Below are 14,362 nucleotides of genomic sequence, written 5' to 3'. Positions count from 1 at the left end.
TAAAACTGATGCGGGATGCGCACCCTCACACGAACGTGGAATGAAAATTTTCCTACTGTCCTGGAACACTTGTGATTGTGCTTTGTGAAAGTCCAACAATCTTGGGAGTCTAGCGTGAAAGGCCTTTTCTTTTCTTTCCCTTTTTTTTTAGCAAGTTTTCTTCCTTTGCTTCTTTCCTTTCAGATTATTTTCTATTTTCCTATTTTTCAATATATATTTTATATTAGGGGACTTTTATATATGTTCTAGTAGAGCTGTTTGGATTTTTAGTTTTATGGTCTTCGGAGTGCTGTCATTTCCTTTTACAAGTGATTCGTCTGTAGATTGTCTAAGAATAAGTGGTGGATCCCCCTCGCCATCCGCACCTCACCGACTCACAGTTTGTCTATTGTTTTTCAGTCGGACAACAATTAACGCAGCTCCCACCTACTTTTTTCTGCAGGAAATTGCCTTTTTTTTGCTTATGCTTCGCAGTTCTACCATCATTCGTGTTGAATATCAACTAGTATCCATCCTCCCTCTCACATTATCAATCCCACAATTTCCTCAACGCCTTTTTAGGATCTGTCTCACCTTCTAGGAGCCTTAGAATGGTATCAAAGTCTGACAAACTCTAGATTTTTAGGGTTTTCTACTTCCTACATCTAAGTCAAGAATGCATACAAACTAACCTAACATCCTTAGCAAATTTTTTTTCTTACATCAACCACCTTGTCCTCACCCTAATCGGCAATTTTTTTAATCAGCTCTTTTATTGGCAGAACACGACGTCATGCCACCACAGAAAAACCCTCAACAGAGTGTTCAAAAGCTCACTATGAAAAATTTGCAAAGAAAAAAATTTCAACTACAATAGAATCTTACATCTTTTAAGGGGAGACAATTCAGTAAAATCACTCATAGCCATAATTGTGACTCACCAAATCGAGGAGAGGAATTGAATTCTTTTGATTAGGAGATTTTTTGTGATGAAGAGCCAATACCCCACCGATTTAACATAAAATATCAGTGTCCAAGATGTTGGAGTGAAGATTGGCTGACCATATTTTGACATTTGCATGGATCAGGATGAATTTATCAAGTTGCTCCAAACAGTGGAATTTGAGTACTAGAATGTCCCACCGGATAGAATGATAATGTTAGCCATCATTACATTAAAGAAATGTTCATCTTTATGATGAAAAAATTTGAAGTGCCTATGCTAGCTGTTGACCTTTGTGTAGGAGCCAACAGTTAGATTGAGTAGACACGATAAAATCTGCAGGCGGCAAATGAGAAAGAACACAAATCATTCAAGCTACATCCATCATAATTTGAAAGAGACCCTTCGTTAATGTGACTATACCTGTGCTCCAATTCGTCAAGCACATATTTTGAAGGGTGGACAATGAATGCGACACATGAACTTTTGCGTGCTGAAGAGCAATGGCATACAATCTGAAGTGCATAAATGATGATTATATGTATGTATGTATGTATGTATGTATGTATGTATATATATATATAGGTGGATTTTAAGAAGACGACAGCGGTCTCGCTCGTCGTCGACGGTTTCCTCTCCCCGTTTGACGCGCCCGGGTCTAATCGCGTCGTCGTAGATTGACGCGGCTGTCTATACGCACCCGACAGATGGCTCACACCCAACTTACCAAGCTTTCTGTGCTTTCTGCGTATGCGTTCGACAGTTAGGTTTCGACGTTGCTTTCTTCGACTGCACCCGACAGCTCCTCTCTCTGCCGACTGTTTCTGTCAGCAACCTTGCTGTAGCTTAATATCGACAACTATCCTTGCAGTGATGGCGCTTCCTTATTCTTTGGTTGAGTTGGACAAAGTTTTCTTTGTCCACGTGGTGGGTAACCCTCAGGTGGAGTCAATGGTGGTATTCCTCTCAAGTTATAAGAAATGTCGCGAGGGCACATATGATTGCACTTTTGTTAAGAAGGGAAGTAGGAAAAGTAGAAAAACAACAATCTTTTTCTCTGAATCAGAAATTTCTACCATGACGAAAAAATTCAAGTTTGCTCTTATTAGAAAATTTCAATGGGAACATCCTCCTATGAATGTTATCAGAAAGAGTGAATCTAATAGGCAAGTAGAAAGTGTGACCTATTGATGGGAGACATGTGCTGATCCAACTAACAGTGGTTGAAGACCACACTAAAATTTTCTACAAAAAATATCTTACAAGAAATATCTTAATATCGCAGTCTTAATATCGCAGTCAAATCAATGAAGTTACTCAAGTGGTCTCTTGATTTCGACCAAAATCATGAAACTCCCACTGTACCGGTATGGTTTAGTTTACCAGGTTTTAAGCTGCATCTTTTTCACTATCAAGTTCTCTACTCTATTGGAGTCATCCTTGGGGATCCTTTGAAGCTAGATTTGTCTACTTTCAACCTAACCAAACCCTCGGTGGCCAGAATATTTGTGGAAAAAGATATTACTTTACATGATGTTACTGAAGTTTGGCTGGGCACAACCCATAACGGTTATTGACAATAAATCGCATGGAGCATATACCCCCATATTGTACCCACTGTAAGATGTTTGGTCATGTATTTCATAAATGCTATAAGTTTCATCCAAATTTGAAATCTAAGGTTCAGGTGAGTAAGGATAGGTCTAACCCATTGCTCTGGATATTTTAGTTCCACATGGGGAGTATACTACCAGATAGGTGTCTGTTGCCTCTGAGGACCCCCCATGACACTGTTGTTGTTGTTACTGTTACTGCGAGTGATGTGATGCTGACACCTTTAAACCCCATAGAAAACAATACTGATGATAGTGTTCAGACTGATAATCAGGAGAGTCTCGTAGCTCCACTTCTTCAGAAAGTATCCGGTGTAGAGACAACTCATACTTCACATATACTAGAACCTATTGTGAGTACTAGGTTGGTATTCCTTCTGTTTCAGCTCTACCACCCCTATATATTGATTCTTCAGAAGAGGAATGTCAGGTCTATTCCAGGCTATTGCAGGAGGAATAAGAAGAATGGAGGCCGACTCCAGCTCGGGAACATATTGAATTATACATTGGTTACTACTGGCAATTACAATCATTTTACCAGCTTATTAACTTGCTCCATCCCTAGAACTAGAGGCAGAGGCAAGACTAAATTGGGTCGCTCTCTAGCCACCTGATCTTATGTATTTCGCACTGTTATGCTTTTTATTTAAGTATCTAATGTATTTTTTATTTTTTTAGTTTTGAAACTATTTGTGATTTTTGTGTGGACAGGGTGTCATGCTTGGGCCCTCCCACACATTGTATCTGTATCTTTTTTTATATATAGACGGATTATGAATGCGACACACGAATTTTTTCGCGCTTAAGAGCAATGAAATACAATCTGAAGTGCATAAACGACGACTCTTGGTGCGTGCGTGTGTACACATGCTTGCATTCTTCTGCATCTGCGTCTGTAAAAAATGACTGAACAAGAGTAAATCCATGTTTAAATTTTGTTAATAGTAGACTACTAAACATCGCCTAAATTAAATAAGTGGGTTGAGGGGCTGAGATGGGAGATCTGAGAGAAGGAAATGGTTGCTGCTTGTCGAAGCGAGAGTTCACCGAAGGAGACTTGAATGGGAGCTGCTATGGTTTTTTCAACAAGGGAGACGACTAGTGTTGAAATGCGGCTGAGATGACGAGGCATTTTGCACGATTGATGAAGTGAGAGATGCTAGGAAGATCCAAGGAGAAGCGATGGAGTGGGTTTCTCTGTTGCAACTTGTCGGGGGTGATGATTGGAGAAGTTTCAACAAGGATGTGAGGCTTGAGGGAGAAGGCTGGTTTATGTGGAGTGGGGCTGTTGGTTGCCGAGATAGAGGCAAGATGAGAAGAGAAGCCCGCATTGCTGTAGTTGCGGGCCAAAGAGCGAGGAGCGATGGGATGAGCGGCAACTAGGAGGGATTTTCATGGAGATGGGGATTCCAGAGTGGGATAGTGGGTTGTCGGAGAAGGAACCCGTGGGTTCTGCCAGATCAATCAGTGGGTAGGCTTCAGGCTTGTAGTGGAAAGGGACGCGTGAGTTGGGTAGCTTGGGTTGGATTGAGGTAGCTTGTCGGTGGGAGGCAGGAGGCAAATCTGCTGGGGAGAGCTGCAAGAATGAAGGAACGGAGGATAATAATGGCGGGTTTGCGGGCGGACGCTGAGTTGCATGAGGATTTGAAGAGGGTTTTGGCAAGAATGTGGATGAAGAAGACAAGAATGGGGAGATGGAGCTCGTGGGGTTTTTTTTGGGAGATATACATATATAGCACTTAATACATTGAATTTTACACATCTCACACGTAAAATTTTTAATTACGCACGAAGAACCTCCATTAAGCACATTAAATTAAATTTTTATTGTAACTTGAATTTTCATTACGACTTTTGCAGTAAGCACATTAAATTGCTTTTCTCACTGAGGCGTCAATGTCTTTAATCATGATGATGAGATCAGAACTTGATGATTGATTGATATACGCTTTGGATGTGGAAAAATGTTGATCCTATCGATCGGATTTGTGCCTCTTTATTTCTCTTTATATAATGTAAGAATATCAATTGCTTTTTATATAATGTAAGAATACTCAATTGCTAGATTGATTGATAGTAGTTTGGGCTTTGCTCTTCCCGTGCATTCTGTGCTCCTTGGCAATGTGCTTTTGCATATGCCTACACAACTCATTGTAAGGCGCAAGCCTATGTGTGCTTTTGCTTGCACCTCTTCCTATATTGGTTTTTGTGTTTGCCTATTTAGCATACAGATGATACCTTTCACCACTCTAGCATCTTTTTGCATGCATAGAGATGTACCTCATATAGCCCTTGAGCTCGCACGAGGGGTCTCCTTTTCCTTCATCACCTTTTGAAGGTTTGTTGGTGACAACTATTGATCCTTCTATGTTGCGATTTTTCTCTTATTTATGTTTTTTGAATTCTGGTCTCCCCCCAGTTAGCAGTCTATTTTCTCTGCTCTAGATCAATTCAATTGATCTCCTCCCTATTTTGGACTTCACAAGTTGGTCCTGGTGCTCGCTACTTCTCAGTCGTCTTCCTCCTTGGAGACTCTTAGGGTTTTGGTGGTCTCCTTTAATTTACCTTCTCTGCCTCTAGTCTTGGTTGTTTTGGTCATTTCTGAAGCCTCTTTATTTTCTGCTTCTTGGATTATTGTTAGACAGCTACAATCTTCGTTCTTCGCTCCCATGCTTGTTCTTTCGACCCTAATGGGCTGAACCAAGTGGTGGTAGTCCAAAAGTTTTTTAGTTGAACCTATTAATAACTACCTCTGAGGCCTCTAACTTGTCTACCTCATTCGCTTGATAATTGGCCGCCCTTCGCTTGACTCGTTCGACAAATATCATTCGTTCGGATATCTGTTAATCAGTGTGCTAACCACTAAATGACTAGGCAAAACTCTGGGATGTTTTTTCTGCGTCTGCGCTAATCTTCCTAGACAAATTGGATTGTTTATTGGCTGCTCTTTGAATATTTTGACCAAGGGGGCCCACCCCATTTTTTGTGCGTTCATGTTTTGCCTTGGGATTTGGGCTGATGCGTTCCTATCACACATATCTTGTTCCCCAACTTTTGTTTGCTTTTGAAAGTGACAAATGTGATAAAAAAAGAAAGTATAAATATTGCATTAAATGCTACATTAATTCTTGAAGCCAACATTTAATAATTATGTTTCTTTGATTTTCGTGCACCGCCCTTCTATAAATAGGTTGTCTCCAGTAGCTTTTGTGTTCACATTTCTTACCTGCTTAGCGCTTTGGTCATGCTTTGTAGAAGGCGTTCTGCTATTGAGTGTCAAGAGGAGAAATCCTGGTGAACCATCAGATGATATTCTGATGAAGGTTTTTCGGCTGCCGATTGAGAAAATTTGTCCCTTAAAAGTCCCCACTAAGAGTCTTCATCAGGAGGGCGGTTGAATTGACGAACAAGGAAGACACCCTGAGGGGGCGAACCTGCTAAGAAGAGAAGAGTGAATCAATTGCCTTCAAAAAGAGGACATCACTGAAACACGACGGTGATGAAGGGGACAATTCTTCTGATGATTTTCCTTTGTTGCATCAGAAGCCCGACAAGGACTCGGCTGCCACCCTGGCTGGGGCACAAATCGACTTCGGCGCACGAGTGGAGAAAGATATCTGGTGGGATTTTGAAGACACGTTGCGCAAGGACAAGGACGTGACTAGCTCTTCTCAAATTTGGGCAATGAGAGCTGCGAGCGCTCCACCCATGCCCGATAAGAGTTTCTAGTCCCTGATCTAGTTCACGGTGGATTGGCTCTTTGACAGGAGTTCAATTGTTAATTCATCTGCCTAAAATTGCCATTTTTTTCTTATTGTGACTTCTCTTTTCTTGTGCATCAATCAGATTCATGTTTCAGACTTAGTGGAGGTCGTCGAGGGTCGGGATTCGGCTCTCCAAAAAGTAGTGGAGAACCCTCCAGCGTCCATTGAAAGGGAATCGTCTGATTCTGTGATTTGCAGCATGGACGAAACGACAGGCTTCTTTGCCTGCGAGGCCAAAGCTTGAACTGAAGTCGATGCACAATGGGAAGCCAATATACACAAACTGAAGGCGCAACTGAATGCCAATTCTAAGAAGCTGCCAGCGGAGCTCCTTGATCTTAAGGTTGATGCGGCGAAGCACCAGACTATAACTGAGCTCCTCCGGTTGGACACCATGTGTTCGTGTACCGATCTGTTGGACATGTGAGAGGTTTGCTCGGTTTCTAGGTTTCAGGATGAGGTGAATAGTGTTGATAGGTTTAAATTAGGGGGTTGAATCTTGTACAAAGAGTTGTTGAGGCGAGAACTAGTTGCACCTCAGGCGATTGATGAGCCGGTTGTAAAGTTACTTTTATTTGAATTAATATAAGTTATGTTTCTCAGTCTGCGTGCCTTTTGTTTGTGTGCATATTTTAATTAATTCTCTCTTTTTCTGTGATGTGGGATTAATATTACCGAGTTACGGTTTGCGGCGCTTCAGCTCCTTCCAGCGAAAGTGCGCGAATCGAGGGATTTTAGATTTATATATATATATATATATATATATATACACGGTTTGCGATGTACACACTTTTTCCCTTTGCTTCCTTTGATCGTTTTTTTTTCTCTTGCACTCCCCTCCACAACCTGCTCCTCATGGCTTCTAAGTACTTGCCCTAGGAGTTTGGGGAAGTGCGTGCGTCAGAGTGAGGTGTTGTCTTTGGATGAGGTTTCGAGACTTCTGAGGCGATACATTTACGTGGGCGATATAGCATTGGATGTTCCGGGCCGGAACGACTGGGCAATCGATGATTATGGAGGGCGACTTGTGTTGTGCTGTGTTAAGTTCATTCAGAGGCTATCTTCCCCTCAGTCATGAGCTCTAGGCCATTTTGAATCATTAAGACATTATTTTGGACCAGCTCAAGGCGAATTGTATAGCGACAGTAATGACCTGTGTCATTTACTATCGTAGAATGGAGATTCCTTGTTCGTGTGAGTTGTTTTTTCATGTGTTTTCTTTTAGGGTCGATCTGAACAGCTATGTGAACTTTACCTCGAGTAGGAAGACTCAACTAATCGACCTGGAAAACAAGGTGAAAAACTAAAAATGCGACTTCCTTCTGGTGTCAGTAAGGGATTAGGGGATTCTCACTCGGTCATCTGAGGAGCCCTACAAGGGACAGAACATCTGGGCTTGGCGTCGTTTGTTGAAAGGAAAAGTCTTTCCATTGTCTAATACACCCGCGAGGACATAGTTAATAAAGTTTTGAACCTCGGTAAGCACGAACGAATGACTCGAGAGTTGTGGGCCGTCTCGGATGCGGAGGTCGAGGGGTCGAAGAAATGAATTGATATGGCGGCTAAGGCATCCACTAAGTAGCCGAGGATGAAGATACCGCTGGAGGGTGAGAATGCGCCACCAAAGAAAATCCCAAGTTCGGACCTATTTATACCTTCGTCACAACCGTCCTAGTCTAGTGAATTTCAAATGGTGAGCTAACTTTGATTGAGTCTTGCTTTTTGATAGGTTATATTGGGGGTTGTGATGTTGTGAGTCCTTCCTTTCTACAGTCTAATGCCGCGTCTATTTTAGACAACAATTCGACTGGGGTTGAACCAGACCCCTGATCAGACGCTTGGCTTCATTAGCCTCATTGAGAGGGAAAAAACCAGTTGGTTCTCTCTTGACCCACTAGGTTTTATTAACCTCGTTGAGAGGGAAAAAGTCGGTCAATTCTCTCATGACCTTGCATTGTGAGAGGAGCAAGGTCGTAGCCAAAGCGCACGCGTCGGGACAAAGCAGGCTTCAGGTCTGAGACCAATCCAAGGCGCAACCTCAATCCACATTGTTTTCAGAGGCGGCACAACTCCTCGCGCCGAGGTAGAAGGTAGTTCCTCGGTTTTCGATGGATTTTGGTGAAGGAAAGGGAAGGGAACCCATGGATAGCGAGGGCTTGCCCTTTGTTTCCCTTCCCGAGGGTAGCGATGTGGATCCCAATGCAGGAGGAGGGGCCAAAAGTTTTCGTCTCCAGGGATTTTCGGTTCGCCCTCATTGACCTGCAGTGAGATTGGTTCCATAGTGGCCCAAGAGTGGAATCCCATGCCTCAGAGCTTGTGGGCATCCTATGGTTCGGGAGTTTCAAGGATAAGTTAGACAACCTTAGCCCTGGAGCTATGCCATTTGTTTGACAAGCACCAGCTATTAGGGATGGCTTTGTCCCACTATTTATTCAATATGTATCTTGACATTGACAGAAGTGGTGTGGGCGAGTAAGAAGGCAAAAGTTCTAAAAGAGCGCTTGAAAAAGGCCTTACAGCGGGCAGACGATGCTGAGGTTCTTCTGCAGAGGAGGAGGAGAACTTGGTGGAAGCCTCAGAATGGCTTTCGATCGTGCTGGAAGAAAACGACACCTTATTTGTGAAGGCCGCCTTGTCAGTCCTAGCCGAACTGCATCCAGAAGAACGATCGAACTAGTTTAGGGCCAATTTGTTTGATTGGCAATGTCGACCCAAAATACGTGGACTTGAGCGGATTTGTCAAGTTATTGTCGACCCCTTTTCCCTCAAACAAGAAGCCATCCAGGGATCGCACGGGTTCGGTCGAGGAACGTGGTTCCTCGACTTCTCATTCTTGAAATCTTCCACACCCCACCCGTTTTAAAATGTAAAAACTTGTAATGAAGATTAAGAGAACACTTGTAATGGTAACCGATAGAAATAATTTTTTCCTCGTTTTCCTTTCATATTTGCCTTACTTATGTCTTGTGTCTTCCTCTATCATTCATTTTTCTGTGGTGATAAAATTAAGCATTTTTCTTTCCTTAATTTTGATCGCTTGTGGGTGGAGACAAGTTCTTAGGTTGCTCGCCCCGGAGGGGAGTTTTCAGGTTGCTCGCCGTAGGGGAGGCTTCAGGTTGCTCTCCCCAGAGGGGAGTCTTCAAGTTGCTCGCCTCTGAGGGGAGTTTTTAGGTTTTGAATTTTCCAGTCACTCAAACTGACTTAGGGGATATGAGGATTTTCGAATTCTGTGAATGAATTTATATGTGCGGTTCGTAGTTTTAGAGTATGAAAGTGTCAAACATTTCTCTCTTTTTTATTATGTCAATTCAAATTCAATACATGAGATTTTTCAGTTTCTAGGAAAAAACTGTTTCTGGTCGTCTGCTCCAGGTCCTAGTTATGTCATCGCCCATGTAGATTTTGAGTCAATATGCTCCTTGGGAGACCCTTTTCGAGACGGTGAACGGTCCGATCCATGTTTGTTCAAGCTTGCCAATAGCTTATCCCCGTGTTGTTGGATTGGTTTTTTTGAGGATGAGGTCTCTTGGTACGAATGTCTTCTCTTTTACTTTTTTATTGAAGTGATGAGAGCAAAAGTTAGTTTTTCTAAGATAGGGTACCTGACTTTGACGTTTCTTAGGACATGACTGGTGTAATAGACAAGGAATTGTTTCCCCTGTTCTCCCTGGCCAGTACTGAACAGACGACTCAGACCAGACTCCAAGGTAGAGAGAGCTCCTCGCTCAGCTGCGTGTATATTGGCCTCCTGTTGGGCCTCGACTTCCCTTCGAGCTTCGGGCTGCAGGCAAAGAAGTTTGTGGTTTCGTCAATGCAGCGAACCACGTGGTCAGTCGACTCCCTTTTGAAGATCGTCGAAAGGTTCCCGTTGCCTTCCAGAGAACCGACTCCCGACTCTTGACAACCTCCAGTGAGTTAGAAACGGGAGTCAAAACGACTACACAAGGAAAGAGAAGTCATAGTAAGGAAAAAAACAACCATTTTAGGCAGATGAATTGACAGTCAAACTCCTACCAAGGATTCGATTCACCTCGAACTAGACCAGGGACGAGAAACTCTCATCGGGCATGGGTGGAACACCCTCAGCTCTCATCTCCACAATCTGAGAGGGGCTGGTCGTGTCCTTGTCCTTGCACGGTGTGCCTTTAGGAGCTCGTCAGGTACCTTTTTCCACTTGTTTGCCGAAGCCTACCAGTGCCCTTTGTATGGCTTTGACCGAGTCCTTTGTATGGCTTCCGACGCGACAAAGGAACATCATCGGACGAATCGTCCCCCTTCATCACTATCGTATTTCAGTTTTGACCACTTTTTGAAGGCTAACTACTTCACTTTTCTCTTCTTAGTAGGTTCGCCCCCCTCAGGGTGTCTTCCTCACTCGCCAATCAAACCACCCTCCAGATGGTTCACCGGGATTTTCAAAGGACTGATTTTTTAGATCGGCAATCCAAAGGCCTTCATCAAAATATCATCCAATGGTTCACCGGGATTTCTCTTCTTACCCCACGCCATCAGAACGCCTTTTACAAAGAATGACCAAAACAATGAGCAAGGAAGAAATGCAAACACAAAAGCTGCTGGGGACAACCTATTTATAGAAGGGCAGTGCACAAAAATCCAAGAAGCTTTTTTATTAAATGTTGATTTCAAGAATTAATGTAGCATTTAATGCAACATTTAAACTTTCTTGTTTTTATCATAGTTATCGCTTTCAAAAAATAATAAAGTTGTGGAACTAGATGTGTAACAGGATCATGTCAGCACGAATCCCAAGACAGACCATGAGCATGCAACAAATGGCGTGGGCCCCCTCGGTTAAAATATTCAAAGAGTAGCCTATAAAACAATCCAATTATTCTAGGTAGAGATAGATACAGAGGTAGGAAAACGTCCTGGAGCTTTGCCTAGTCATTCGCTTGATTTGCTCACCGACAAACAGGATATCCGAACGAGTGATATCCGCCGAACGAGTCAAGCGGAGGACAGTCAATCATGAAGTGAATGATGCAGGCGAGTTAGATGCTTTAGAGGTAGTTATAAATAAGTTTGACCGAGAGACTTTTGGACTACCTCCACATGGTTCAGGCCGCAGGGTCGAAAAAACGAGTATGGGGGCGATGAGCAAGGATTGCTATTTTGAAACTTTATTTCTCGAGCTCTATTCTTTGGGTGTGATTCCTGGAAACTCTTGGGTTCAACACCATTCGTTTTCATTATTGTTTGAAAAACTCTTAGTGGGTCTTTATAATGTGGATATCATTTTCAAATTCATGTTTGATTTATGATTGATTGGTGAAATTTAATTGATCTTTTTTATCCTTATCATATTACAATCTTATTTTAGAGTAAGATTACACTTAGGCTATTTTTTCTGTCTTACATGCTACTCCATACTTTTTATGGAAACATTGAAGTGGTCTCCACTTTTTGTTGCCTCTGATAAATCACCCATCGTCCTTGTATATGCTGCTTTTGATAGGTTGCGTTTGCATTGCTTAAATAAACCAACTTTATATTCAATGGGATCTATTTTTGGCAAATCCTGGCAAATTGACGCAACTATTGCTCGTTCTTCTGTCCCTTGTGGCCAGAATTTTGGCGGAAATGGATTTTCTCTTATTTTCATGAGGAAGTCCCAATTAGTATTTCAATTTGTGGTTATTAGTAGAAGCCACTGACAGAAGGTCTAATTTAAAGGCATGCCCCAATATTACTTTTTATATACGATCCATGGCCGCATTCACTCTGATTGTTTCAAGGCCTATCCGGAAAATCAATTATCTGATTCGTAAACTTCATTCAAATGCTCATTCTACCCCATCTCCATCAATTACTGTAGCTTCAATTGTGGAGATTTGTTCACAATTGTTAGGACCAATTAATCTTTTGGAAGCTGCTTCTCGTTTGCCTGGCCCTCCTATTCCTTCGACTTGAACAACTACATATCTGACAATTAGTGTAGATATTTTTATTCTCCTATTTTTCTCTTCTATTGGTAAACATAAGGAAGATCATAGTTCATTGTACTTTCTGAATCAAATGGGAGCATTCTTAGGGACGACGTATTAGTGGATGGGAGTTTTCATCTCCTATATTCATTTTTGTGATGCAATGAGAAAAAAATTGTCGTTATTCTATTTTTCTCTTAGCTTTGAGTTATATCTTTATTTTACCCTATGTATTTTTTTGGTAATCTTATTAAATGCTCTATATGTAATTTTATCATTTGTTTTCTATAAATTTATGCTTTAAAATTTATGTCTTAATGCTATTAACGTGTTATTTTCCCCAAAATTTGTGATCAAATTCGTTTATATTCCATGACCTTAGAATTTATGTTCTAATTTGATTGCCTTTATATGAATTTAACCATTGATGACATTTGCTGAAAGTAGACAGCTTGTAGAACCCTTTACTAAAGGTACTATTACTAATTATTTTTCTTTTTTTTTCCCAAACTAAAGCATTAGAATTGGTCCAGATATGGTATCTGAAATCTTTTTGTTTTGTGTAACGAGATATTTATGTTTTTATTTAGTGCATCCATTACGGCACCACTTTTAACTATCATCTTGTATTTTATTAATTCTTATAAATTGTAGAATAAGCTCAAAAATTTTGAGTTGGAATTGAATGTTATTTGATTGATAATAAGTCATAAATATAATATTACAGGAAAAAAAAAAGTTAAGAATTATTTATACTAAATCATTTTTAATCATGAAAGTTAAGAATTGTTTATTATCTTGTTACCAGTTAATTTGCTGTAAAATCCTCTTGATTAATGCAGGAATGAAGAGATTAAAAAGTTCATTTCTAGCCAGTTGAAAGAAATTGAGGAGTTTGAAGCTGAGAGGATAAAACTGATGCGGGCTTATGAAGAAAAGAAGACTGAACTGAAGCGAAAGCATCTGACAGAGGAGATCGAGTTAGAGAAGAACTTTGATGCTGAACTTACGAAATTGATGGAAAAGTATGCTCAACCTACCTTATCAAATTTAAAGTAGCTCGTAAGATTTAAAATATGGAACAACTCTTAATTATTTTCTAAGCTGATAGACAGAAGCGCAGTCTGAATTTAAAGTACATATATTTTTTTCTTCTGTAGTTTTTATTGATAGATTTGAAAAGCATGGTTTTTTTTAGCTCAAAATGCCAGTATCTTGTTTATTAATGGTGGGATTGATACCGGAGTTTAACCCAAACCACTTCACAAGACATGAATTTTATTAATAACTTAAAAGACGGGGTACAATATGATTGCTGAATTCTGAAAGGATTATAAATATGACACTAGAAAAACAGGAAATAAATGACAAACAACACGACAACACAAACAAATTAAGATAGCTTTGCGGCTGGATGGTGGTAGTAGGGTTGGTGGCTTGCTATCTGGTGGTAGGCGGCTGTTGGGAGAGCCAAACGGGTGCTAGGAAGAGTCGGATGGGCTGTTGGAGGGTGGTTGTCGAGGGAGATAGTGACTGGGAGTCGCGAGGGAAGTAGCAGGGCTAACAACAATAGGGGAGGGGTTTGCGATTGCAGGAAGAGGGCTTGGTTGTGGCTAGTATCTGTAAGCTGGGATTGCGGTTGTTGTAGGAGAGCTGGGAGGTGGCTGGCAGCTGTAGGGGAGGATCTGTGGGGTTGTAAGAGAGCTGCAAGGTGGCTGACAGCTGTAGGGGGGAGATTGTAGGGGCTAGGAGATGGAACGACAGCTGTAGGCGAGGAGCTGCGGGGGATGTAAGATGGAACGATAGCTATAGAGAACTACTGTAGTTGTTGTAGGAGAGATGGGTGGTGCCTGGCAGCTGTAGGGGAGAGGCTGTGTGGGGACTGGGAGATTGATCGACAAATGTAGGGGAGGAGTTGTGGGGGTTGTAAGATGGAACAACAACAGAGGAGAGGAGGTATGTCAAGATAAATATCACGGCGGCGTCGAGATACAACTAGAGCTCCACTCGGACCCATGGTGGCGATTACCACTTTGAACAAGAGACAGCCGGAGCACTACCTTGATGTCGGATACAACCTTCAAGTGGGAAAAACACTTAGACAAAACTGAATTCATT

The 14,362-nt window shown here is 41.6% G+C and overlaps 1 protein-coding gene across 3 annotated transcripts in view; it reads left to right on the top strand.

Annotated features, from left to right (window-relative positions):
- LOC110030635 (protein SUPPRESSOR OF GENE SILENCING 3 homolog) overlaps window positions 1–13,449 on the top strand; it is a 54,824-nt gene extending 41,375 nt beyond the window's left edge. For all 3 annotated transcript variants that reach the window (XM_020733444.1, XM_020733443.1, XM_020733445.1), the window contains one exon: window positions 13,087–13,449. In XM_020733444.1, the coding sequence (XP_020589103.1) occupies window positions 13,087–13,303 (217 nt within the window). In that variant the 3' untranslated portion in view covers window positions 13,304–13,449. The remainder of the gene's footprint in view (window positions 1–13,086) is intronic.
- The last annotated feature ends 913 nt before the right edge of the window (window positions 13,450–14,362 follow it).

The sequence above is a fragment of the Phalaenopsis equestris genome, unplaced genomic scaffold, assembly GCF_001263595.1.
Source record: "Phalaenopsis equestris unplaced genomic scaffold, ASM126359v1 Scaffold000745, whole genome shotgun sequence".
Taxonomy (NCBI): Eukaryota; Viridiplantae; Streptophyta; class Magnoliopsida; order Asparagales; family Orchidaceae; genus Phalaenopsis; species Phalaenopsis equestris.
Note: the sequence above shows the minus strand (reverse complement) of the source record. Positions and strands in the feature narration are given on the sequence as shown.